This window comes from Bombus pascuorum, chromosome 16 (assembly GCF_905332965.1).
Source record: "Bombus pascuorum chromosome 16, iyBomPasc1.1, whole genome shotgun sequence".
NCBI lineage: Eukaryota > Metazoa > Arthropoda > Insecta > Hymenoptera > Apidae > Bombus > Bombus pascuorum.
Genome location: NC_083503.1, coordinates 769,211 through 793,684, shown reverse-complemented (window position 1 = coordinate 793,684; position 24,474 = coordinate 769,211). Strand labels below are relative to the sequence as shown.

Here is a 24,474-nt window from a genome sequence, read left to right as displayed (position 1 = left end):
AGTCGTAGCAATGCTACATAGAATACCAGGATGCAACGATACGCGATACTGTGGCTTTTTACCTTGACCATGATAGTGGATGCGACTCTAATAAAACAAAGAGTAATAATTAAATTAAATTTTGATGAACGTATGTGGATGAAGGTGAGCAGGTATATGACGCGTAGTTATGCATGAAAAAATATTTACGTAAAAAGTAAAATACGTATGAGAAGAAGAGTGAGCAGAAAGCAAATAAACAATTATCACGTAAGGTCTAAAATACTGAATGAGACCATGCAGGTCGCGTTATAACGTAACAGCGTGGTTAATTTTTAAATAACGATTAGATTAGAAAAACAGCAAATTGTCGAAATAAAATACGAAAAATAAAATAATAATTATTTAACGAAATAAGGAAATCCGTAATATTCGTGCAAGAAAATCTGAATCTGAATCTGAATATGTACTGTGGTGGAAATCGAAATGAAAAATACCGTGGTTAAAATTCGAAAAGAACCTCTTCACGGTATATCGAAATACCATACCGTTGGCTGTTCGTGACTTTCGTGTCTATCGATTTTGATAAAGAAAGTTTTACGTTTACCTTTAATATAGTGCTCTTTGAAGTATGAAATGTAATGATGTAACGACGTAACGATACAAGGATAAATAATTGAAAGCGATAATTAAATTGGAAAATTTCACGTTCTACTTCATAACAATACGGGACAAAGTACGTAATAAAACGTGCAGCTATGTAACTGATAAATTGAAATTTATAAAACAGATAATATTGACAATTGCTATTGCTTATGTGTAAATTTCGGTGTAAATTTCTTTCATTAAGTATCATTTTGACCAATATGATAAGCATTTAAAAAGAGTACAATAATATTTTTAGAATTTCAGTTATATAAAATAACATCAAATTTCGAACGCATCTCGTCTCAACTTAATTTTTGTTGTTTCCATGTATTGTTAAAACATCAGCTTGCTAAAGTATCAGGAGCCATCTGGTAACGCTATGTTGGTGCTCGCAGTTTCGAGCGCGATATATTAATTATACTAAAAGCTTTGCTAATTTCGAGTAAACAGAGCTAAATGTTGTTTGATTAAAGACAAAAGCTAAAGATGACTAGAAAATGGTTTTAAAACGTCGCATAGTTAAACACAAACGCGTTGTTTTCAAAGGAGGAACGATATAAAAAGGAAGATACCTATCCTATAAATTATATAATTATTCCCATCAAATTGATATAGGACTAGCAAGCTCCTTCGAAGACGGTTCAGAGTGGGAGAGGAAGAACGCAGCATTCACCCCTCTTCTATCGCCCCATTCGTGGCCACAAGTAACTCCGTCGTCTCACGATCACTCATAAAGCTCGCCTTCGAACGTCCAAGCAATACAGAAGTCCGTGAAACATTCGGTGGTGCACTTTTGCAAATTCTCTTTCGTTCGCTTCACGCTTATCCCGCGAAACAAAGATTGTTCGCGTGCGAGCATCTGCCACGTTCTAGATCGCCTGTTGAAGTTGATCCGTGAGCAATTCTTCCGTTTTACCGTCCCGTTCCTCTACAGCCTCGAAAATCTATGCCGAACAGGGTCGAGGAAGCCGCGTAGAGTTACAGAGTGATCGTCGACGAGATACCCCGAACGAAATCGGATAATTCGAAGAGACTGACATCGATTCGAATCCTGGCCGTTTCGTTTTTCTGTAAAAATGAGAACATTGGCCAGGGCATGGACGATTCTTTTAGTGATGAAGCTGTCGTACGCCGGGAAATCGGTGGACGTGTTGACGTCCAGCAGCCTCAACGCCCTGGAAGACGAGGAGATCCTCCGAGTGCTGTCGCGCAACGAGAGCGCATCGGCCAATAATTTCACGCTGGTCGAGCTGATGGACAACTGGAGGAACCACACGACCGAGACAGACGCCACAAGGCGGGCGAAAGAGCTGGATGTCCGCACTAATCCCTTCTACAGTGAGTTCTTTTGCCAAGATAATTAGCAGTCAAATGTCCGCCGTCTCCTACGAAATTGTACAACTCCGTGATCAAGAGGCTGTACAAGTCATTATCGCGAGCCGATGTTCGAATCGACTAAACTGACGCGTATATTTGTTATATTTGTTACTCTTGTCATTTTTGTGTACCACAAACAACTCCAAGACGATAACAGGATTTTATTATGCACGTACGCGGCGGCTATGTACACGTATGACGTAATTGTTAAATTGATAAAAAAAGGTATTGGCGTTTTGAATTAAAGTCGTCAATATCGAGTTCTACGTTGGAGTTGCTTGCTTCTCGACCAATTGGAGATTAGTGGCCGCTGATAGGACACGGACAGTTTTAGGCAAGCGCGACTCTTTGGATGGAAACATCCGACGATCAGGTGTACACCCATTAGACCACACGTGATTCTTATAATTTTGCCATCGTTTAACCACGTCGTTTCCATTCGTTTAAGTTGCCACTAATGGAATTCTCGACCGACTATTATAAACCACGAGAAGATAGATAGGTGTTTTCTTTTAACAATCGTTAGTCCGAAGGTTCCGAAATCATTCCGACGAGAGCCATTATTTAATTTCTACGTTCTCGTCTTTTCCTTACTTTTCCAATTGTTTATGTTTATTTGTATTGCATATGCTGCTGGAAAAACTCGACCCTAACGTAATTAAATGTAATTACGTTAAACGAAAAATTTAGTAATTTTTATAAATGGATTACTTGCGATTAAGAAGATGTTAATTCGACGAAGATAATTATTTTCCTCCCGATTGTTGAAGAATAACGTATGGGTTAATTGCATCAAAGACGATAATTTTAAGCGCCAAGAATAATTCGATACCGAAAAACCATGTTTATTCTACAAAAATTACCGTCGATTATGCTATTCATGTATCTCTCTATTCGTTACATCGAAGGTCGCTCACGTCAACGATGACGTATTTTTCGATCGTTGGTGATGCGAGGCATAGATATCATTTAGGCCTTCGAAATATGTATAGTCCAAACATAATCTGTATATTTCTTAACTATATTAGAATAATTAATACAAATGGGCACATTCTGAAACGAAAATTTTTATTAATTAATTTTAATTTGATCATTTTACGAGGCTCCGAATGTAAATTTTCTTCGATTCTTTTCCTTTCGACGTTTCTCGTCGATTTCTTTATACCTTTCCCCCTTTACACATTTATATTTTTACGATACGTTTACAGTTTAGTTGTATCCGTACTTCTTCTGTATATATTTGTTTCCGCTCTCGCAGTCCTGAAAAAGACATCGCTCACGGTCTTTTTACGATGTCGATTCACTTAACCCAACGACTATAATTTTACTCGTTCTACTTAGGCTTACTTTTTACATCTTTATAATTACGCTTCTCGGATAAGTTTTTATTTCCATATTTCGTAACATAATTCAATGTTATCTTAAATAGGAGCATATTAGGTTAATGTTATAATGCATATTATTATTGCTATAATTAAAACATCATACATTACTGGTATAAATTAGCAATTAGTAATGTATGAGTGTGTAAAAAAAGCAATCGAGCCATCTATATTATAGATTCTACAATCTAACGTTTAAAAAAAGCATAAAAATGCAGTCTACTTATTCAAATACTGTGGCAAAAAGAGCTGTTATTTTGTTTGATAGCACGAGCGAAATAAACTCGACCGTTGATCGAACAAATGACAGAAAAAAGCAAAACTACTTTCGATATTTCGAAATGCGCGCTACTAAAGTCCGATTTTCATCCATACACAGTGCCAGTATACCTCTCACGATTTCCCTACCCATTGTACCGCGTGCACGTCCTTACAATGAACCTGAACACGTAAAAAGTGCATCACGTTTAACCTTGTCTTTTCTTTCGGCCACTTTTTGACCCAAATTCATTCCCCTAACGTCGACACATGTGTTTCGAGTTCGAAGAAGAGAGAAAGAACGAAAGAAAGGAAAATGCGTGAATACGCGTGAATTCTTCTTGCTTGTTAAAACAAAGAGATCAAGATCGTGATCGAGACACGGAGATTGTCGTAGCCTGGATGTCTTGCCACAAAAATATCTTTGCAAATGAACCGAAGACAATCCTCCTGTTAAACGTAACATCTACAGTGTCAATCATAGAGCCACGTAATCATAGAGCGTGCTACGCACAGTTGAAAAAGGGAAAAACGTAACGTCGACGATCATCTTAGAGATATCGCGTCGGTCCTGGTCCAACGAAAGACTATCAACTGTTGTTAAGACGTTGAACGGAGTTCGATAAGCCACCGAATATAAAAATATTCGCTAATGGTCATAGTAATCGCCACAACTTTAAAGGAAATAAATAATGATAGGAAAAATAGTAACTAGAAGTATGAATACAGAAGGTCGGTCGCGCTTCTATGTTTACAGTCGAAAAATTGCAACTAACAGGAATATATAGATTACTATCTTATTGGTGAATTACTTTCTATATTTCGCCACATCTAGCATACTAGAATTTCTCGTCTGCTATATACGCTCAATTTCACCGCGTATTGCACAGCGTATCTACATGTTACTAGGTCCCGAAAAAGAAGGCAAAAACGAAACTTGTCGTTCGGACGCGTAATCGTTGCCAGCCAAGTGCGCTTGCCTCGTCACGATGGCATAATCGCGAACGTTGTAAAAATGCATGCTGCACCTTCGATCCAGTTCGAAGTAGTTAAATTCTGATCGTTCTCATTGTACACTTCCGTGGTATCACGGGTGAACAGGACAGTAGGGCACAGTGTCGATTAAACGCGAGATAAAAACCTAACGTGTGAATTTATTTCGTTTTAAGACATTAAACGCGACGTTGAACAAACACGTATTTAACCACTAACCTTTCCTACATTTTATTATACCTTTATTAGCTGAACCGCTCATTATCTGATTGATCAATTTCTCGATTTTTGTTAATATAAGGATTTACACAAAGTTAGACGAATAAAAGACGAATAAAACGACAGGCCTGGTAATGTTAGTGTTAAAAATACGATAAAAACAGGTAACTCCGAGAATCGGTCCACGTTATCTGACTCGTCCCGCTCTGACGTGCGTGCATCAGGGAAAAGAACGAGAAACAGGCAGCGAGACAAAATAGGTGCAATGTAATGAGATAAGACACTATAGAGTCCAGTCATTCCTTGCTCCTTGGTATCGTTCTGATCGTACGAATTTCAGTAGTTCGACTAAAGCCACCTCGCAACGATATAATAAAAACACGAAAGAGATTATATTTCTTCTTATCCCGGTAATTCGGTATCCGCTTGAATGACATCTATGGTGATCATAGATAACACTATGATCTGGTTCCAGTTAGCAGTTCCATGCTTTCACGAGCCATTGTAATAATCTTAAAACACAAGTACGCCTCGGTCAAACAGTCATTCAACTTTTAAGTTATTGCTCGAGTGACCTTGACGTTTTCAGTCGTCAGCGCTCGACAGTGATCGGGCAGAAATGACTTGTCATAAGAGTAAAATACTCTTAAGAGAGTATCAACATTTTTTCCACATCGACCAGCAATCGTAGAAAGAAGATTTATGCAGCTTAGTTAACCCGAGCGGTGCATTAACGTGGTTTTATTTCAGCGTTTCTTTTAACTGTCTCGCTGCCTCGCTGTCTCGCTGTCTCGCTGTCTCGCTGTCTCACAACGAGTGCATCGCTACAATACTTTTCCTCTCTCCTCATATCACCATCTTTTTAAGAAAGATCTTTTCATTTTGTCGTTTAATCGACAAATCGAATAAATTGAAGTGAAGCAGACAGAAATATATGTTAGTGAACTTATCATATTTTCCCCGTGTGATCTTCATCTATTATTATTCACTTCATTTATTCTTTGTAATCCTCCTCCGGGTTAGATCGCATTTCCAGTTACATTTCTCTTTGATTTAGAAGTAGACTCATGGTCTACTTCTGCGATTACCAAGCTTGACGTCTCTCGCACTTAACATTTAGAGTCGACGTTTGAACTTGATCTTACAATGTACCTCTTAATCCTCATTTAGTCGTAATCTATCAGAGAAATTTCATCGTGTGTACCTAAGTTGTATATCTAAATGAATTGATACGAATATTCTTGACCTTCGTTCTTCGTACTTGGATATAAATTTCTTGATCTAAAATCACGAATGAAATATCCACAAGCTGTTCCACTTCCTCGTTCATTCTTAGATCTACAGGCGCGTGTTATTTCGACACGTTAACTTAACAGGTTTAACAGGTCTCCGTCAATATACAGATTCTGCCAGCGACGTACTACGAATAGCAAGTTTGTATAATTTGCAACGAGTGTTTCTGCTGTTTAAAAATATTCGTAATCCATAAACTTTTCTTTCCACGCAGAAAGAATTTTATAATATTATACACAAGGAAATCTTACATAAAGGAAATCAAAGCTGTATTAAAATACCACGATGCAGTAGATATCCTAATCAATGGTACGTGTGGATTCGGCGGATCTCTGGCTAAAGCCAGAGGTTTAACGAGCTTTTGAGACAGCTAAATCTGGCTACGCTGGAAACACGGTTCTATATATTTGCACAGAACGATCTCTTAAGTGACTCAACCACCTTAGCTCGCCGGCAGAGACCATTTCGTGCAAATGCGTCGAAGCAAAAGCTCTTGGATTGGCTTGAACCAAATTTACAACATCCGTAGGCAACGGCAAGGATGGGAGCAGCGTCCATCCGCCAAAGTGAAACAGCGTAAATTCGACTTTAGATTGTCGGTGGACCTCCGGCTTTAGTTTCGCGAGCCTGGAAGATATTACGAGCGGAGGACTGTGATTATCGATATCTCAAGCCCTTCACCGATTTCGATGACTCTTTGTCGTGTCATTATACAAAGTGCACACTTTTGGTACGACTCGTATACAAATTTTAAAATTCAATCAGAATGGCTATTTACACATATCGATATTGATAAAAAAAAAAAGAAGAAGAAAAGAAAAAGAACCTTGTTCGCTCGTAAAAAGCAAAACGCGACTCGAATGTAACCAATCTCACGATCTAGAAATTTATGGCGACCTAACGCGTGTACTTGTATACTGATACTTTACATAGGTTAAAGTCTAACATAGATAAAATACGTTTAAACGCGTTTACTGGGTAGCTAGTGTACATATTGCGTATTTAGAGATTCTCGGCCAATAAAGCCTCTAGCGAATACTAAAACCACGATGGGAATAAACCGCTTCATTTAATCGTTTCGACCAGTGTATTCGTAACACTGTTCAATATTCAAACGCATCAACAAGTGCGATAAATACCGAAGAAACTCCGAACAGCCAGCTTCTCTCATTGTGCAACTTCGTCCAGTTTGCCAATACATCGCTCGCTGAGCAATCGGAACTACGTTTGAACAACAAATGTATTGGGTGTCGCACGAAAGTAATAGCCGCTAACTTTGAGGCAATAATCGTCAACCCACGACCATTATTTTCGTGTACACCTAATAAATAGAGAACCAACAAGTGAATTATCGTTCACAGAGACAACGATGCTTCCGTTTGCTTTTTAACGCCAACTTTACCAGTTAAGATCACGAAGTGAAAATATAATTCCGGTACGATGTCCAACATATAAATCTGTCTTTTTCTCTGGTTCTGAAGTCAACTTCGTCTCATCCTTTCAGTTATCTTCAACGCGTGCGTTTCGTTAGACCCTTGAGTATTTTTAAGACACTAGTTACGATTTCTGCAACATTACGTAATATTCTTAGTTGTCACGTATTTTTCAAGGCTTACGTATTTTTGTTTCTAACTACGTTAATGCCTAATAAAATATCCAAAAAGTCGACTCATCGTGACTCTCCTCTGTAGGCTGCGTATATGTACACTGAGCATGTAACCCGAAGATCCAATTAACAGGCAACAATTAATAACAGGACATTTAATCGCGTTTATTCGAATTAATCGATTTATCTGTATAAGATAAAATATGAGATAAAACTTCATCCATAATAAGATTAACACGATATCTTTCGGAATGAGCTTGTAAGCGGTAGCACGAACTATTTGCTTGCACAAACCTAATGAAACGACGCTGATTAAGACCGATCAAGGATAATTGATAGACGCAGGCATATACGGGGTGACCGACAAATAATTTCTTCTCTTGAAAGTTGCATAACATCTTTTTATTATACATAGTCTCGCACGAGCCTGACAGCCTTGAAACAGGACTCGGATTACAATTTTTATGAATTTGGACAAAATGAGGTGGCGAATGGAAAAACATTAAAAAGCGCTGCGTTGGAACAATAGGGTTGCTTCGTCGTGTTTCCACTACAAATTCCCCCTAAAAGCAGGCTTTAGAAATCCAAAAGCTTCTTTTTTCTAGGAACACAAAAATTTGGAAATACGCGACAGAACAAGTCAAGTTATGCAATTTTTAAATGGGAAAGCGACTTATGGACCACCCCGTGCTTGATGTTTCGAAACTGTCACAGGCAAGGTATCGATATCCGGTTCTATTTGCAGTTCGTCGACCATTGTCCCAACGCCCGACGTTTCATTGCGACAAAAATGGAGGAAATCGAGTTCATCCTCCGCTGCGATTATATTAAGACTTCGAATGAACATTAACAGACTGTTACGAAAACTGCTGTGACTTTCACTCACGATTTATTTGCATGCTACTATATATGTAAATGTATGTGTAATAGATTTGCAAAAGAGTGACCTAATAATTAGCTCACGGGTACAGGTTGATACGTGTCTCAATCGATGTTAGGTTTGCCAAACGTGTTTCGCGGCGTCACGTTGCAGCTACAAAAACGTAAAAAAATACGCGGTATGTAAAACTTCTCGAGTTCGCAGATAATACGACACGTCGAAATATCCAGATAATCGATAAAACCACTATTCTCACCTGTTCTACGATTTTTTTTTTTAGTTTTATTACACACGCGTGGACGACAGCAAAACGAGTTTCTCGCAATTTCGCCGTGTTATCCGTAGAGGCGACTTGTTCAACCGATCGAGATAACTGAAATTAGGATAATCGAGAACAAGCTCGAAAGAATTAATGCATTCGCTGAGTTATCAGTTTTCCATGAAGATTAATCTTGCACGTGGCATCTGGAACGAACGTCATTAACTCCTGAGGACCATGGTGGGTGAAATGGGAACTTTTGTTCTAATATCGTCGCGCTGTAATTTATTAGGGTGAAATTTCACTCATCGTAACATACACGCGATTTTCTTCGACGAAAGTTTTTACAGTTAAGGGTTAAATTAGTTCGATAGGCGTATCGCTGACGTCAAATGCTTAAACGATCATATTATTCTGTATTCCAACAACCGTACATATGTATGGCGCGCGTTATGTTCCAACAATTACATACGTGATTTCACACTCATTACTGCAGCTGCTTTCATTTACATCGCATCAAGATTCAAATCAATGTCGAAATCACTTCATATCAGGCACGATTTAATATTCAAGGTGACAAAAAATTTATTAGTACCGGGTCACTAACTTCTTTATTCCCAATTATGCCTTTTGCATCGCATATGAGGCTGTTTTATAATAAAACGAATGACACGACCAAGAAAGAAATAATCTCGCGAGTAAACGCAAGTCGCAAAGTGGATAAATCTGTTCCCTACTTTAAATTTTAGGTCGCATACAGCTTTAGAGACTATCGGCGATCGCTCTTATCAGTCTCCGGTTTAAGAGAGTAACAAGAAAGTAAGTAAGAGAGTAAATGAACGACGATGACCATCAAGCCCAAGAAACATGACTTTAATTGGCAGTTTACTTACCATGACGAAGTACTAATTCCTCTTGGCGACCAATCTGAACTGCCTCTCGTCGGGTTACTACGCGCTCGCGGGGTTGTTCGCGACCCTCTCAGAAGCTGTTCACGGAGCTCCTCGATCTTGCGGAGGAAGAGAGCCTCTAGATCCTTCGGCGGATCTCGAGGTCCTAATCCTCCAGGCGTCTTTCGTTCATCCCCGACACGCGAAAATACCTACGAACACTGTCCGAAAAAAGACAGAACCTCCAACTTACATCTAGCGACTGGGCAATATCTAGCAAACATGCGCTATACGAATATCGAGAATATAGAGCCCAAAGATCGGTGTCAAAGACTGTAAGTTACCTCAAAGAAATCCAGTCCTACCACGAAATCTAACTTAAGGACGACAAGCTGACGTTGTCGCCAATGACTCGGGTGTCGATGTGACATAAGGTCGAAATAATAAAAAGAAGGAAAAGGAACGAAATCTGGCAATCCTAGAAGGGAACAAAGTAACTGACCATTGGTCAACGGAATATGCAAATGACGACGAATGATCCAAGATACAAGGCGTATATCATCGGAACAGTTTCATATCTGCAAATCGTATCTTTTTCCTCTTTCTTTTTTTTTTTTTTTTTTTTTTTATATATTCCTGAACGAAACTATTCGAGCTATCATAAACGGTACTTCGACCTTCTTTGAAGTCTTAGAACGTCTTCCGTGATAGTCTAGCGTGGGCACTATAGCCATTGATCAAGTTCGTAGAAAAAATCACGTTTGTAGAAACAGTACCCGAACGTGAGTGTCAGCATAACAATGACAGAAGTTCCATCGGCTGGTACTGGCATTTATTTTCGCGTTGTAATCTCCGTTTGCACGCCAAACACGTACTTACATGCGTGTTACTTCATCGCGATACCAGCTGTATCCTCGAGACCACTGAACGAAGTGAAAGTCTTTCTTAAATCAACCTTGTCTCGATCTTGATTTCGCGTGTCGAAGAATCGTGATAGACCTCTTGATCGAACTTGGACTTGCTCTCTTTCTCGTGTTTTCAAGTTAACCAATTTTTTTTTCTTTTTATTAATTTACACATTGGCTGTCACGATAGTTATCGGCCACCCACGTTCTACCAAATTTTCTAGGATCGTTAAGATGAGATAAATTTGAATATGACATCGTCGGCAAAAGTAACGCGATTCGTTTAAAGTATATATCGAATGATCTAATTAAAAATCAAATTCTTAAAACACGTACTAATTACAGATATTCGCGTTTCTTGTTTAGACGATTTTCCCGAAGAAATTGATCGAGAGGCAAGGAGATTGTTACAAGTTCTTCCAGCTTTCGACCCCAGTGTTGGACGAGTAAGTGGAGAATGCAAAAGGCACGCTGACATTTTTCATCGGGAGCTTGCCAAATTCACTTTGTGGGCTCTCAAAAGTAAGTATAATTACGCGCTACAGAATTACATTAATAATAATAATAATAATAATTTCGCCTATCGAGAATATCCTTTTTATTCCGAAGAATCTCTGTCGTGGCAGATTTTCTCAACGAAGGATAACGCAATTATTTTTTAACTGTACTTTCGCTTGTACTTTACTGCCATACTCTGAATAATTTAAATATCTATTAAACACGAGTAAGCGTATCTTCTTTGCAGCTTTATTACCTCGTTACATCATTCTCGGGGGAACCACATTATTCATGAGACGATTGAATTTCAATAAATCTTCTCGTACACGTTCCACAATCTCAATTTTTAATATATTCAAAGACTCTTCTTATCATCGAACATCGACGATAGCCTCTACGTTATGTTTTACAGCATTTTTATTAAAGTTCCCAAGTATGCTTCCAAATCACGGGAAGACCGTAGGAAAATTTCTCGGCTTTGGAAAAATCCATTAAAAATTACATACTATACGCTTTTGTCCGGAGCTGTAAGGTTCGGCTGATTTTTAAATATTCCTCATCGGTCATAAGGCGACATCAAAATGAAGAGAAACAATTTCCAATAATTCTTTTATTACTCTTTAAAGTGTACGACGCAACGGCGAAAATACCGTCTGGCCTGTTAAACGGAAATATAAATCAGTTTGGCGACTTCGACGAGTGCGTTGGAATCGAAGGAAGCGACGGAATTCAAGGGCAATATTGCTTGGCGTACCTTCAGCTGACCGTCGACGAGTCTCGTCTAGATCTGAAGCATCTTCATCGGTTGGTGCATTCCCATTATGCTTTCAGAAGCAACATCACCGATGTAAGTACTTACGTGTACGTGTGGTTGTCGTCTCTTCGAAACCGCAGAAGCAATGTTTTTTCACGTTGACGCTAACGCTTCGATTGAATATCGTGGCTTTTACATTCAAGGATAAAAATGTTAGAGGAAATCGGTTTAATTATCGTTTAAGAACGACTGATTTATAGTTCCCATTAACATATTTCATGTGGCATCCGCGAAATTTGCTTTTTCAACCGCCGACGAAAATTCTTGCATATTTTATTCCTTTTACGATTCTATGTCGCGCTTCAAAGGGGATTGTCATAGATGAAAATATATTAAATTTGTTCCTTGTATTATTATTATTGTATTATTTTGTTTCGTGCAAGCATACAACATGCCACTCAACTTTGTCCAAACTAAATTAAATATTGGAAATATCTGGTTATTATCATCACGGATAACGTTATCAATAAGATATCATTGTCATAATCAGTCGGTCTCAAAACGCTCTATATGAATGACTACGGGATTAGTCGTGACTATGAGAATTATATTCAGGAGCTAATAAACGCGAACAAACGACAGACAACGCTCGATAAATGGTCTAAATAAATTTCATGCTACGAAACAATCGTACAAGTTGTACAAAATACGTTACATTTTTCATTTCGCTATTTCCATTTCTCCCAATTCATTTCATTCGTCTATTCCTTGTAATTCACGTTACGTGTACGAAGTTGCAGAAGAATCTGCGAAGAAGAGACCTCAAGAAGGGTGACGAGTCCGTAAATTTTTCCGATTAAATTTAGACTCGAATTATCAAGAAGAAATCTGGCGTCTGAGAATTTGCACCGTGAAAATACTCGTAGAATATTAACGCGTTATTACGGACGAATGTATAATCGATTCGGCAGACTGTACGTAGGTATCTGCGTAAATTGAGACGCGACAGGAGATATCTGTCAGAGGATAAGACGAAAGGAATTTATTTGATCCGTAGCTGCGGCGAAAACAGCAATGTATTATGAATATTAAGCGAGACACCTGCCACCTCGAAGCGTGCAGACAATCGCTAATAGAAAACCGTGTGCCTGCAATTGAAAACTGGACGTAGAAAGAAACAATGGATACGTATCAAAGCCAAGATTCTCAAGGAAGCAATTTTTTTAAGTTCCAAAATGTTGCTTACCTACCAGACGTGTCAAAAGTTACTTATCACGTATACTACACCGCTTTATATACGTCGCAGTAACAGATCGCATCGAAACGGATAAAGGACAGGAAAAATATTTCCAATTATAACGTCCAACTTTTTTCTAAAGTACGGCAATTGCTGTGGATAGCCTGATACGCTGTAGCAACGGAGCAAAATTCCTTTTCCCGATCCATTAATCGCTTAACGACGATATCTGTGTATTAACAGGATTTCAATTTCTCGTTAGACTTCGTTTCATTGCGTATTTTTGTTTTACAGCGTTCGGGGCTTTGCCAATATCGCTACAAACGGATTCCAATTTTTCTCCCTTCTTTCTTTCTTCTTTTTTACGCCAACAGCACACGGTCACCCGTTTCGAGTTAACCGTGTCCAACGCAGTTTGACTTCGGTGTTCTTATGGGAACCGGTAGTTCCTGCATGGCTGAGGCCGTTGGCGAATAAAGCCAATTATTCATTTATTTCACCATCCATCCACACATACGTTTGTCGATATATATGAAGCATATTTCCAACTTACAATCTTGTCTGGAACCATTGAAACCAACATAGTTAAATATATCTTGCTTACGTAAATTAGACGTAAATCCCACGCAAGCTCATCTTTTCTTCCTCTGCATTCGCATCTTCTTCGTTGCTAATCTCAGTCCCCCTGCAGCTAATTTCGCCATTGAATTCTTCATATCCTATATTAATTTCATACGGCTCCTGCACAGTTCCGTGCAGGTTTACTTTCACGCAACTTGAATAGTTCATCTTTGTAGAGTTTCTCAGGTTTTTCGGTGAAAAACATTTCAATATGATTTTTTATGAAACGTATCTCGCTTACTAGCAAATACAAAATTATATTCTATTCCGAAGAATAATTTTCTCGTGCGATGTTTAATGTTTAAACGACGACAGGACGTATTAATTTATAGATTACATTAATGTATATTTAAATAATTGTACCAAAAATATTTTTAAATGAAATATTTCCGTGTCTATGTAAAACTATCAGTCAAACAGTTACGATCATGATACAATTTGTAAAGATATTATGTCAGAATTTCATAATAGACCACGTCTACTTTCATTGCGACAACTTCTACAAGTTTAACAATCAATACAATACTTTTAGATAACGTAACGTAATTCGAGAAAGTGTTTCGTGTCGTTGATTGTAACGCGTTTCGCATTGGAATTACACCGTGTATTTCAGAATGTGACGAAAATACCAAAGTACGGTATTTTGACTGTTATGTGCTCTGATATTTTTATACAAAGTTTTCATTAAATCTCTAACAATATTTAGCTGTTTAATGTTAAAATATCATCGACAGTTACCAATGATGAAACGTCCAATCTAAAAACAATTCTGTATACGTCTAATTATTATAATTCTTTCTATATTTCTCTGTATGAAATCATTTTATGTATGCATTTTTACTACATATAATAATTCCTATTTCTGTTACACTTTTAGTTGATAATATTTTGCCAAGAGATATTAATCCCAATCTTTCACTCTTATTCCTGCTTCTGTTCTTAGAAATTCACTAAAACTCTCAAAAGCTATAAGAGATAATTATGCTCTGGTTAATAATTTATTTTTCTGGTTTTAGCCTGGCCATCGAGTACCTCGATTTAATATAGTAAATTGGGCAGTCTGTACTCCAGCATCGTGTAGTTTCAAAGATGTCGAGACATCCATTCGCGAGATCCTTACTAGATACACCTCACAAACTGGTGTAAAAGTTACGGTGAAGGTGAACAGGGAAATGTGTCAAGTAAAAACGAAAGAACCTGTACCAAACGAAACTATATTTGTTAGGTAAAAATATCTCGAATACTATTTATTATAAATAACCAGAGATTGTGGAAAATAAATTCATAATACACAGTATCTCGAATCTTGAATAGAGAATAAAATGGTAACCGATATCTTTTTCAGCTTACTCTTCATAGCTATATCTGTCTTAACAATTGTAGCAGCTCTTTATGATCATTACAAAATACCAGCAAGCGAATTACTTCTATCGTTTTCCTTGAAACGTAACTTTAAGAAGCTTATATCGTTAGAACGAAGGCAAAATGACATAGCTACACTTCATGGTGTACGAGCTATAAATGCTCTAATGCTGCTTTTAGCTCATAAAAGCATGGCTCTATTTTTTAATCCTTACGCAAACAGAACGGAAATGAGCGAAGTATGATTGCGCTATCTATGGAGATTATTTTATAATAAACATCGATTCTATTTCTAATTCGAACGAGGGAATCCATAATTTAATATTTTTCAGTATCTTGGTAAACCATGGACGGTCATAGGAAGAGCTGCCAGCCTTTACACAGACCCATTTATAATGCTTTCTGGTCTTTTAACATCATATTCTTTTATTGGGAAACTAAAAAAGACTGGCAATTTGGACATAAAAGATGAATACATATCTCGTCTAATCAGGTGACACAGATGATGATTTATATTATCTTTTATATATTGTAATTTCAAATGCATTAAAAAATGAATAGAGATCAAGATAAATTAATCAAACCCAATAGATCAAATTTCAGCATCTATTACTAATTGAATACTAATTTTTCTTCTTAGAATAGTGCCATCTTTAGCAACCTTGATATTGTTATGCACATATGTAATACCTTATATTGGTTCTGGACCACAATGGAATTTGGTGATAACTGAGCATGCAAATATTTGCAAGAGAACATGGTGGAGAAACTTTCTGTTTATTCATAATTACTTTGGATTCGAATCTATGGTATAAGTCTCACATTAAATTTTGTAAAATTATACAATAGGATAAAATGTACTAACGAATTAAGTATTTCTAGTTACAAAGCACTTTTCTTCAATTTTAGTGTCTTACTCATACTCATCACCTAGGCATAGACACGCAGCTGTTCATTCTTTCACCTTTAATGGTGCTTCTCCTTTATAAAAAGCCAAAGGTTGGGACTATTGTTCTTACTATGTGTGCTTTATTTTCAACAGCACTTCGATATTTTGTAACATATTACAGAGAATTAAGCAATTATGTCTTCTTTGGTACCTCGTAAGTTAATGAATCTAGAAATTTTAATTGTATTGAATATCTATACTCTTTACATCTATACTTCATCTTCCTAATCTATTTACATGTTTACAGGATAAAACAACTATTCGATACTGCAGATTTTTCATATACTCTGCCATCTCATAGACTGACGGTATACACGATAGGAATCTTTATGGGCTATCTGTTAAGACATTTGCCAAGAGATTACAAGATGAATAAAGTAAGTAGCATAATATATAATCTACAGATATTAATGTAACATTAATTATTTCCATATCTTTTTTAGATAGTTCTTTACACAGGTTGGATCTTATGCACATTCATGTGCTGTTGTGCATTCTTTGGACCTGCACGTATGGGATCCATAAATTATATATATAACCCAATAGATGCTGCAATGTATAATGCATTTGCTCCCATCGGCTGGTGTAGCATATTTGCATGGGCAACTGTGATGTACCATACTGGCAATACAAGCGGTAAAAACCATCTTATGAAATATAGATAATAGATATTCATACAGTTATACAATTACAAATAGATATGAATGTAATAACTGAAATTATAGATTGGTTCAGTAGACTTTTAGCGTGGAAGGGATTTCTGATTACTACAAGGCTCAGTTATGCAATATATTTAACACAGTTTCCAATATACTTTTACAACGTTGGAAGAACTCGAAGTGCTGGACATTTTGCATTCTTCAGCATGCAAGTAAGTTGTAAATGTAAACCTACACATAAATATGGTTATTAATAATATATTTACTTCTTTACAGTTTGATCTAAACGAATTTTTATGGATTTTTATTTTATCAATAGTTCTAACTTTACTAGTTGATACGCCATTTCAAAATATTAAAAGCTATTTAATGAAAAAATCTTCGTTGCCAGAAACAACGACAAAATCGTTGAAACAACAGTAATTTTTTCACCAAATAATTGCAATTTAATCAAAACTACTGTAAATAGTGCCTACGATCTTTATTTCATTTTTAATAAGATGAAATCCTATAGCTTGCCTCGTATACAATGTATATGATAGCTAAGAACAACCGTAATTTATATAAATATTCTTATATTTCATTTATATAAGTACTTGTAAATAATATGTATTTTTGTAAATTTAATAGTACATTTTTTAAATCTTTGTAAATGTTAAATATTATGTTACGCGGACTAATATGTCTAACTGGTTATTTTAGTGCAGTGTTATTTATTTAAGAGCGTTTTTTTTTTTTATTGTACTTGCTCCATTACAAAAGAATATTTAAGAACATTCATAGCAACAGAAAATTTATTGCGTTTATTTCTGAATATATTTCTTAAACTTAAACATTGCTAGATAAAAATTTGAACTAATTTCTCGTAGATTTTGCCAAAAGACATTCGATAATAATTACTTGTTTTTATCTCTACGTTTCCTTTATACATATATACAAACTACATTTGTATATACATGTACAGTTTTTATATTCTAAATTTATAGATTAATACTTTGAATGAACTGCACATTGGTGAAAATTATAAATGACGTAATAAAGTTTTATTAACAAATTATATTTATTGCAATGATTCTTCAGTTAATAATGCTATATCTGTTTTAGTTATAATTGGATTAAGTTTTACATATAATCTAATAAAACGTAATTATTAAGGGGTAATAAAATTGTTTATTATTGAATTTGGCTTGTTTATTATATTAATCAGAATAAAGAGTATCATTAAAAAAGAATATATTTTTGTATACAATTATTATCACATTAAAGTTATTAAATGTAAAATGCGACATTAAATTTGTAAATATATATACATAGATATATAGAACTTGAATATATTTTAATATTATGTTGCTAATTTAAACAATTTTAATTAGAATTTAATTTTTATACAAGAACAAATGATTCCATGTTAAAGATTTAAAATAGATACAAGAAATAATTCATACTTTCATTATACGAAATTGACTGTAAACTCATTGTTGTTCAAAACATATAGTAACCCGCAATAAAAATCTACATTCATTTAAAAAAAGCTTATAAACTACTTCTACTCAATCTACTACTTAATATGTACGAATGTATTATATTAATGATATTAAAACAAATTAACTTAAAAATATATCAAACAGAATCAAACAGAAAAATATATCAAATGATACTTACAATGTTATCACCACTACAGATGGAAATTTTACAACAAAGTCTTAATTATAGAGGCATTGCAAAAACTGAAATTAAAAAGAAATTACTAAATTAAAGAAAACAATATGTATAGAAAAATTAACAAAAGTAATCAGTGTCAAATATAAAAGATATCTAAAAGCATAAATTTCTAGCTTTTATAATAAATTATTCTTACCTCCATACAAACATATATTGTGTATAATAAAAATAAAAAATAAAATTGTGTAATAGAATGTGTGTAACTATTTATTAATGTATACTTTTTTATGTTAATCATTAATTATTGATCATACTACCATCATTAATGACACGACTGTTATACTTTGAGTTAAATATTGTAAGTAAATAAATAAGATTTTGAAAGATATACCATAAGACTTTATGTAGTTTAATTAAATAAGTAATCTTTTCATAAATATTATATAAATATAACATGTCTATGAAAGCTCAGAAATAATGATAAAGTTTATAGATCAAGAATGATTTAATATATTAATCATTTTATATTATATAAATTTATATACCTGCTAATTACCACTCTTGATGTAAAGAAGATAATGTATTTAAGAGAAATCTCGATTTGGTAATACTGCTGGAGCTATCAATGACCAAATATAGAGTGCTAAGCACATCCAGGAAGATATAATTTTTACCCACATTGAAGCAGTATTAGAGTTCAAGGTATCCAAATTGGAATTTGGTCTATAAAATAAATATAATATATATAGAGAATAATAAGATTATGTATATGATTTTATTTGAAATAAATAAAAAAATACTTACTGATACCAATTAGTAAGTGTCATCATAACGTATAAAGTGGCCAGAGCAAACATGAGATGGAAGAAGCTCCAGTTGTAAGCTACAGCATCTTCTTCATTGTCCCAAACTTTAGCTTCATTTCCAGTTTCTGAATCAGGATTGCGACCTTCTACCGGAGTATAATCTAATTACAATTAGGGAAAAGAGGAATAAAAGAGAAGAAAACATTTATCTACAGTGCAATTATCGATGTATGAAATATTTCTGTTAGGATTAATAACAATGCTAAGCTCACAAGTGATACTACATACATGCACATTGTAATAAATTTGTTTTAAACTATATGCACATAAAAAGAAAAATATTAAGCCAAGCAACATTACATAGATTAGCAAACAAAAAATAATGAAAAAGATATATTTTTATGTAGCATCAAAATTATAGTTTTGATTAATAACTTTAAATGTTTTTGTTTAAAATATGACAACTATTTGTCAAAAAATTGAATATAAAAATGCAAAAACGGAAATATGCAAAATAGTGAAAGAAGGCACACGCTACTACTAAACGAATACTATATAAATAACGATTACATTCTATACTTCAAAATTTGATTTTTCTAAAAAATAAATGTTACGTGATTTATCTGTACTAAAACTTGAGAATTAATTACATTTTTGCAAATGCATAAAAATATATTGTATGCATATTATGTGATGCTACATTTTTTTTAAATAAAACAAAACAGGTGGGATAGAAACACCGAATTTGAATTCTATTTTAATTTAATAGTGTGTGCCTACCTTCATTGTTGATAAGACTTTGGTCTCCTGCATTCCTGACTGTATGAAGAAAGTAAAATTTGTTAAAGACACTTTAACAAGTTATTAATGTATGTTTAAATACATAGTCTTACTATACATGCATAAAACAATGTTTTTCTTAAAATTAACTCATAAATATATCAATAATGGTATATGAAATCTATGAGTTCGTGTATATTTATTAGAGAATAAGACTTATGTTTAATTATTATTTAGCTCAAATGGCAAGAAACATATACCAATTCTGTGTGAAATACAACTACATTTACATACCAGCTCCATTATCCTGGACCAAAATGTTTTCAGACATTGTAATCTTTGACGATTTAGATGCAGTACGTAAAGAACTATACAGTACGCAGCTAAACCAAATAATTAATCCAATAATGCTTTCCTTATCAAAGGCAACACGATTTTTTGCATCAGCATCATTGCCCGAAATTAATCCTAAAAATCCAGGATTGCACTCACGATCTGTAAATAACACAAAGACAGTGTCATACATAAATATATATGAATAAATGTTCATTATATATATATATGAAATAATTTTCACTAATATATAAATAAATATTAATATATTCCATTCATATGTTCAGAATATATACCTGGGCTATTTGAAATTCCACTCCAAGTTAAATAAACAACATACAGAGATACAATAGATGATTGAAGAAGACCAGATCGTGGATTATGTTCTTGCACAGTCGATAGGGTTGATATAATACTAGCAATTACACATAAAATCAGGTTGAGAGATATGAAAAATTTGTTCAAATCACAACTATCTGCCTATAAGAGAGAACAAAAGTAAACAGAGATGAACTTAAAAGGTAAATATTAATAAAAATTATAATTATTTCATATGAGAACTTACATGTGTAAAGTATATAAACAATAGAACAATTCCAGTAATAGAAACAGCGTAATTAAATAATGTTGCTCCCAAAAGTGCAGCATACCTGTATATTTAATTATATAAATTTATATTAGCAATAGAAATTTACTTGTTTTGTAATAATTACAAAATAGATAAATTGTAATAATATAACAACTAAACATACCATCCTTTTGATTCAGTATCTTCATAATTCCCTACCCAATTATCTGCCCATGTATGGGCAAAATCAACAATCAGAATTAATTGTATAATAATAAAAAGAAGACCTCCTATCATACCAAAATACATCCATGTTGTCCCAAATGACTTTTCAGGTATAAAGAAAGCACCAATTATTCCACCAATTATTAGAAGATATTTAATGGCCCAAAATCTAAAAATAGAATCCACATATTAAATAAATTGTCCAATTAATGTACATTGTACATTAAATTATTTTATCATACCCATTTTGTATAGGAGCCCGAGGATCTTTAGAACTTCTTACTTTTATCATCATAATTGACATTAGGAAGAAATAAAGGGCTATAATAAAACATATTCTATAGACTGCTAAATATCCAACAGCAGATTCACAATCAACGGTGAATTTTGATGGTACGTAATTTGAACTATTGGTACAAAATGGAACCTACATACATAACATATACAGACAATGTATATTCTTGGATTTATTATATATAATATATATATAATATATATATATATATAAATATAGATATTGTATATATATTTGATTTGAGATTCATTTCAATATTTTCATATTTCGAAACGTTACCTTTTTAAGTGCATCCTGTAATCCAGGGGCCAATGTAATACAAGCAGCAATTGTTCCCAGCATTAATAATAATGCATACATAATACGAGTACTTGTACTGTTGCGACATGTTGGACATTGGGAGCAACAGAAGCTGCAAGCTGTGCTTCCACAAAGGCAAGCAAGCTATATAACAAGATGTTGAATTCAATTTCTTTTATTTGTGCTAAAACAATTGGTGCATTACAAATATTAAGGACAAGCTCAACATTTTGTGAAAAATTTTGTTATTTTATCAACTTGATCTATGGTAAACAATATATATATTTCTGACTACACTTGACAAAAGATACCCTTTTGTTTCAATATAAAACAAGTTTTTGTTGAAAATAAAGAACATTTTTGGCTGTTCACAGCTCTAATAATAGAAGTAAACTCCGTAGTCCTCACTATGCCTTCCTGGTTGAGTTTGCGCTTATGAAAAAAGTTTATAATACTGTTCTATCAAAATAAACTTTTGTTGAGTTCACCCTTACTATCTGTAATTCCTCAATTGTATTTATGTAGTATTAAGGTAGTATCTTGTACAACAATTTATAAATTTTTTTTTAAATCAAGTAATTTTTATATCTTATTTCGTAAAAATTGTTTTGACCTTATTTTAAGAGAATTAATCTTTTTAAGAATTTAAAAAAAATCAATATGATGTACAGTAGAATGACATAATCAAGATCATAATTAAGTTTCGATGATTCATGGAATTTTCCTCGTATAATTTTAACTAGGTGAAGAAAAACATTATTTTCCTAAGACAAAATAGCCGACAAAATTATCAAATGAAATTGAGTGAGATATACACAACTAGTGATTTAAGTCATACAGACGCGTTCGGGAAAAAGAAGATACACATGTTATTTACAAATTAATCTTTTTACCTGTGCCGTAGAGCAAATAAGACCCATTACGATGTCCTATGTCCGTTCAATTTATTGAACGGTATGTAAACGCGTATAATTTATCACGATATTAAATATGACGCTATAAATCATGGACTGCAGGAGAAGACAAAGAACACTGTAGTAGCTCAGTGCAACAAAATTTTCACAATAACAATGGCGTCTTGACAGATGACCGCGGCTAACTTCTCGCCATCAGCTGACTAAAACGTCATATCCCTTCACCATAAACATAATACATATGTAGATTCATTCCTTAACAGAACTTTCTATTGAAATTGCTTTATCCTATTTTCTATTAATATTTTTGAATCCATTTTGTCGCAATAAAATTGTTTCTTTGAAACAAATGCTTATTTTTAAGATATTTAGACAAGTATATCTGCTATAGCGTTATTTGAGATAACATCTCTTTTTATTAAAAGGCGATTAAATTTAAACTTTTACTATCATCTGTATGTTATAGAATAAACAGAATCAATAAATTCATCACAGAAAGGGTGGGATACTTTTCAAGTTCTGAGATATCGACTTCGAAAAAAATTGGAATGTTTTTCTACGCCTTCTGCAATTTACTACAAGGAGAATATTACAGGAATTATGAATATTCAATTGAATTTCCAACTTTAATTTCATTTAATTCAATCGAAAGCGATAAAGCCAGTAGCTATAAAAAGATCTTTATCTATTAAACGCATAAACACAGGAGGTATCTAACGAATTTTTTAATGATTCATGAAAGAAAATTATAACATTAATTAGGATTGGAATTCGAACTAAATTTTACTATGAAATTGTGAAGAATATAATTCCAATGCGAATACCTCTACAATTGTTCATCCTAATACAGAATTAAATATAGAATTTAATATATGTCAGGCTAAATTTCAAGAAATATAATAATTTTCGAAATGTTTGAGTATGATACTTCACTAAAAAAAAAAATAACTATGAGATAGAAATCTATGCTTATACAGAAATCAATGAAACTACTTGATAAGTGCACTAACTATTCATAATATAATCGCGATCGCAGCCAATCAGCTCATAATATCATTTATAATACAATTTATAATTCTATCATGTATAATGATACAATTAGCAATTGTATATGAAATAATACTAAGTGCCCAGGTCTCACCACGTGGAGGTTGCTGCGAGTGGAGACCCACCCTATCCACGATCCCATCCACCCTCCTTTTACGCAAAAATTTACTAATTTTGAATAAAAAAAAGTTGCAGCAAATTCCCCTTTTCGTGTGCGTTTGCGAAACGTTCCATCCTTTGATCGTTGCGCAAAAGATACACCAAAAGGAACTTTAAGGAAACCGACGCGAAAAGCTAAACGGATTCGAACAGCTGAAATGAAAAGACAAATTAAATCTTAAACTAATTCTTATTTATATCTTATAATTCTTTATGAGACGGTATTAGACGGCATTAAAAAAATGTAAAATATTTGACGCTTAAAAGTATTTAAAAGTATTTAAAAGAAAAAGTAAAATGCGCATCATAAAGAATTATATTATTTACATTATTATATTATCCTAATTATATTATCTACATTACGTTACTTTACTACTCAAACACCACCCATAATTACGCATGCACTTAACACAAATCTAACTACAAGCATTGAAAGCATTGAAAGCATTGAAAGCAGCTTAAAACTGTTCTACCTACAAATCTAAAGAAAACCCTCGATACTCTATCTAATCCAAAGTTCTCATATGAGTTCTAACTACCATATATCTAAACATAATAAACATAATAAAGGGACAAGGAGGAGGAGTATTTTATAAGATGATTTCTTCAATGTTGT

At 34.0% G+C, this 24,474-nt stretch overlaps 2 protein-coding genes across 6 annotated transcripts; one reads left to right on the top strand and one right to left on the bottom strand.

The window, feature by feature from the left end:
* Positions 1 to 1,333: 1,333 nt before the first annotated feature.
* Positions 1,334 to 17,826, top strand: LOC132915038 (nose resistant to fluoxetine protein 6-like). Its single transcript, XM_060974660.1, has 12 exons — positions 1,334 to 1,965; positions 11,056 to 11,211; positions 11,814 to 12,034; positions 14,816 to 15,024; positions 15,145 to 15,400; positions 15,494 to 15,654; positions 15,802 to 15,970; positions 16,071 to 16,264; positions 16,358 to 16,487; positions 16,554 to 16,746; positions 16,836 to 16,981; positions 17,046 to 17,826. The coding sequence occupies exons 1-12, from the start codon at positions 1,704 to 1,706 to the stop codon at positions 17,190 to 17,192; spliced, it is 2,244 nt and encodes a 747-aa protein (XP_060830643.1). The 5' UTR covers positions 1,334 to 1,703; the 3' UTR covers positions 17,193 to 17,826.
* On the bottom strand, positions 16,886 to 22,839 carry LOC132915041 (probable serine incorporator). 5 transcript variants are annotated; one of them, XR_009659759.1, is made up of 12 exons: positions 22,632 to 22,839; positions 21,718 to 21,882; positions 21,386 to 21,570; positions 21,103 to 21,312; positions 20,916 to 21,000; positions 20,647 to 20,830; positions 20,312 to 20,512; positions 20,018 to 20,056; positions 19,236 to 19,398; positions 18,977 to 19,154; positions 18,432 to 18,496; positions 16,886 to 17,000 (listed from the first exon to the last, which is right to left on the bottom strand). XR_009659759.1 is itself a non-coding variant. In XM_060974665.1 (11 exons), exons 1-10 carry the CDS (start codon positions 22,656 to 22,658, stop codon positions 19,016 to 19,018), a joined length of 1,398 nt encoding a protein of 465 aa, XP_060830648.1. In that variant the 5' UTR covers positions 22,659 to 22,839; the 3' UTR covers positions 18,085 to 18,496; positions 18,977 to 19,015. The 5 variants fall into 5 exon arrangements, 4 of the variants coding, with proteins under 4 accessions (XP_060830648.1, XP_060830649.1, XP_060830650.1 ...); XM_060974665.1 differs by lacking the exon at positions 16,886 to 17,000 and having other exon boundaries at positions 18,085 to 18,496; XM_060974666.1 differs by lacking the exon at positions 16,886 to 17,000 and having other exon boundaries at positions 18,085 to 18,496; positions 19,236 to 19,383; positions 22,632 to 22,838.
* Positions 22,840 to 24,474: the final 1,635 nt, after the last annotated feature.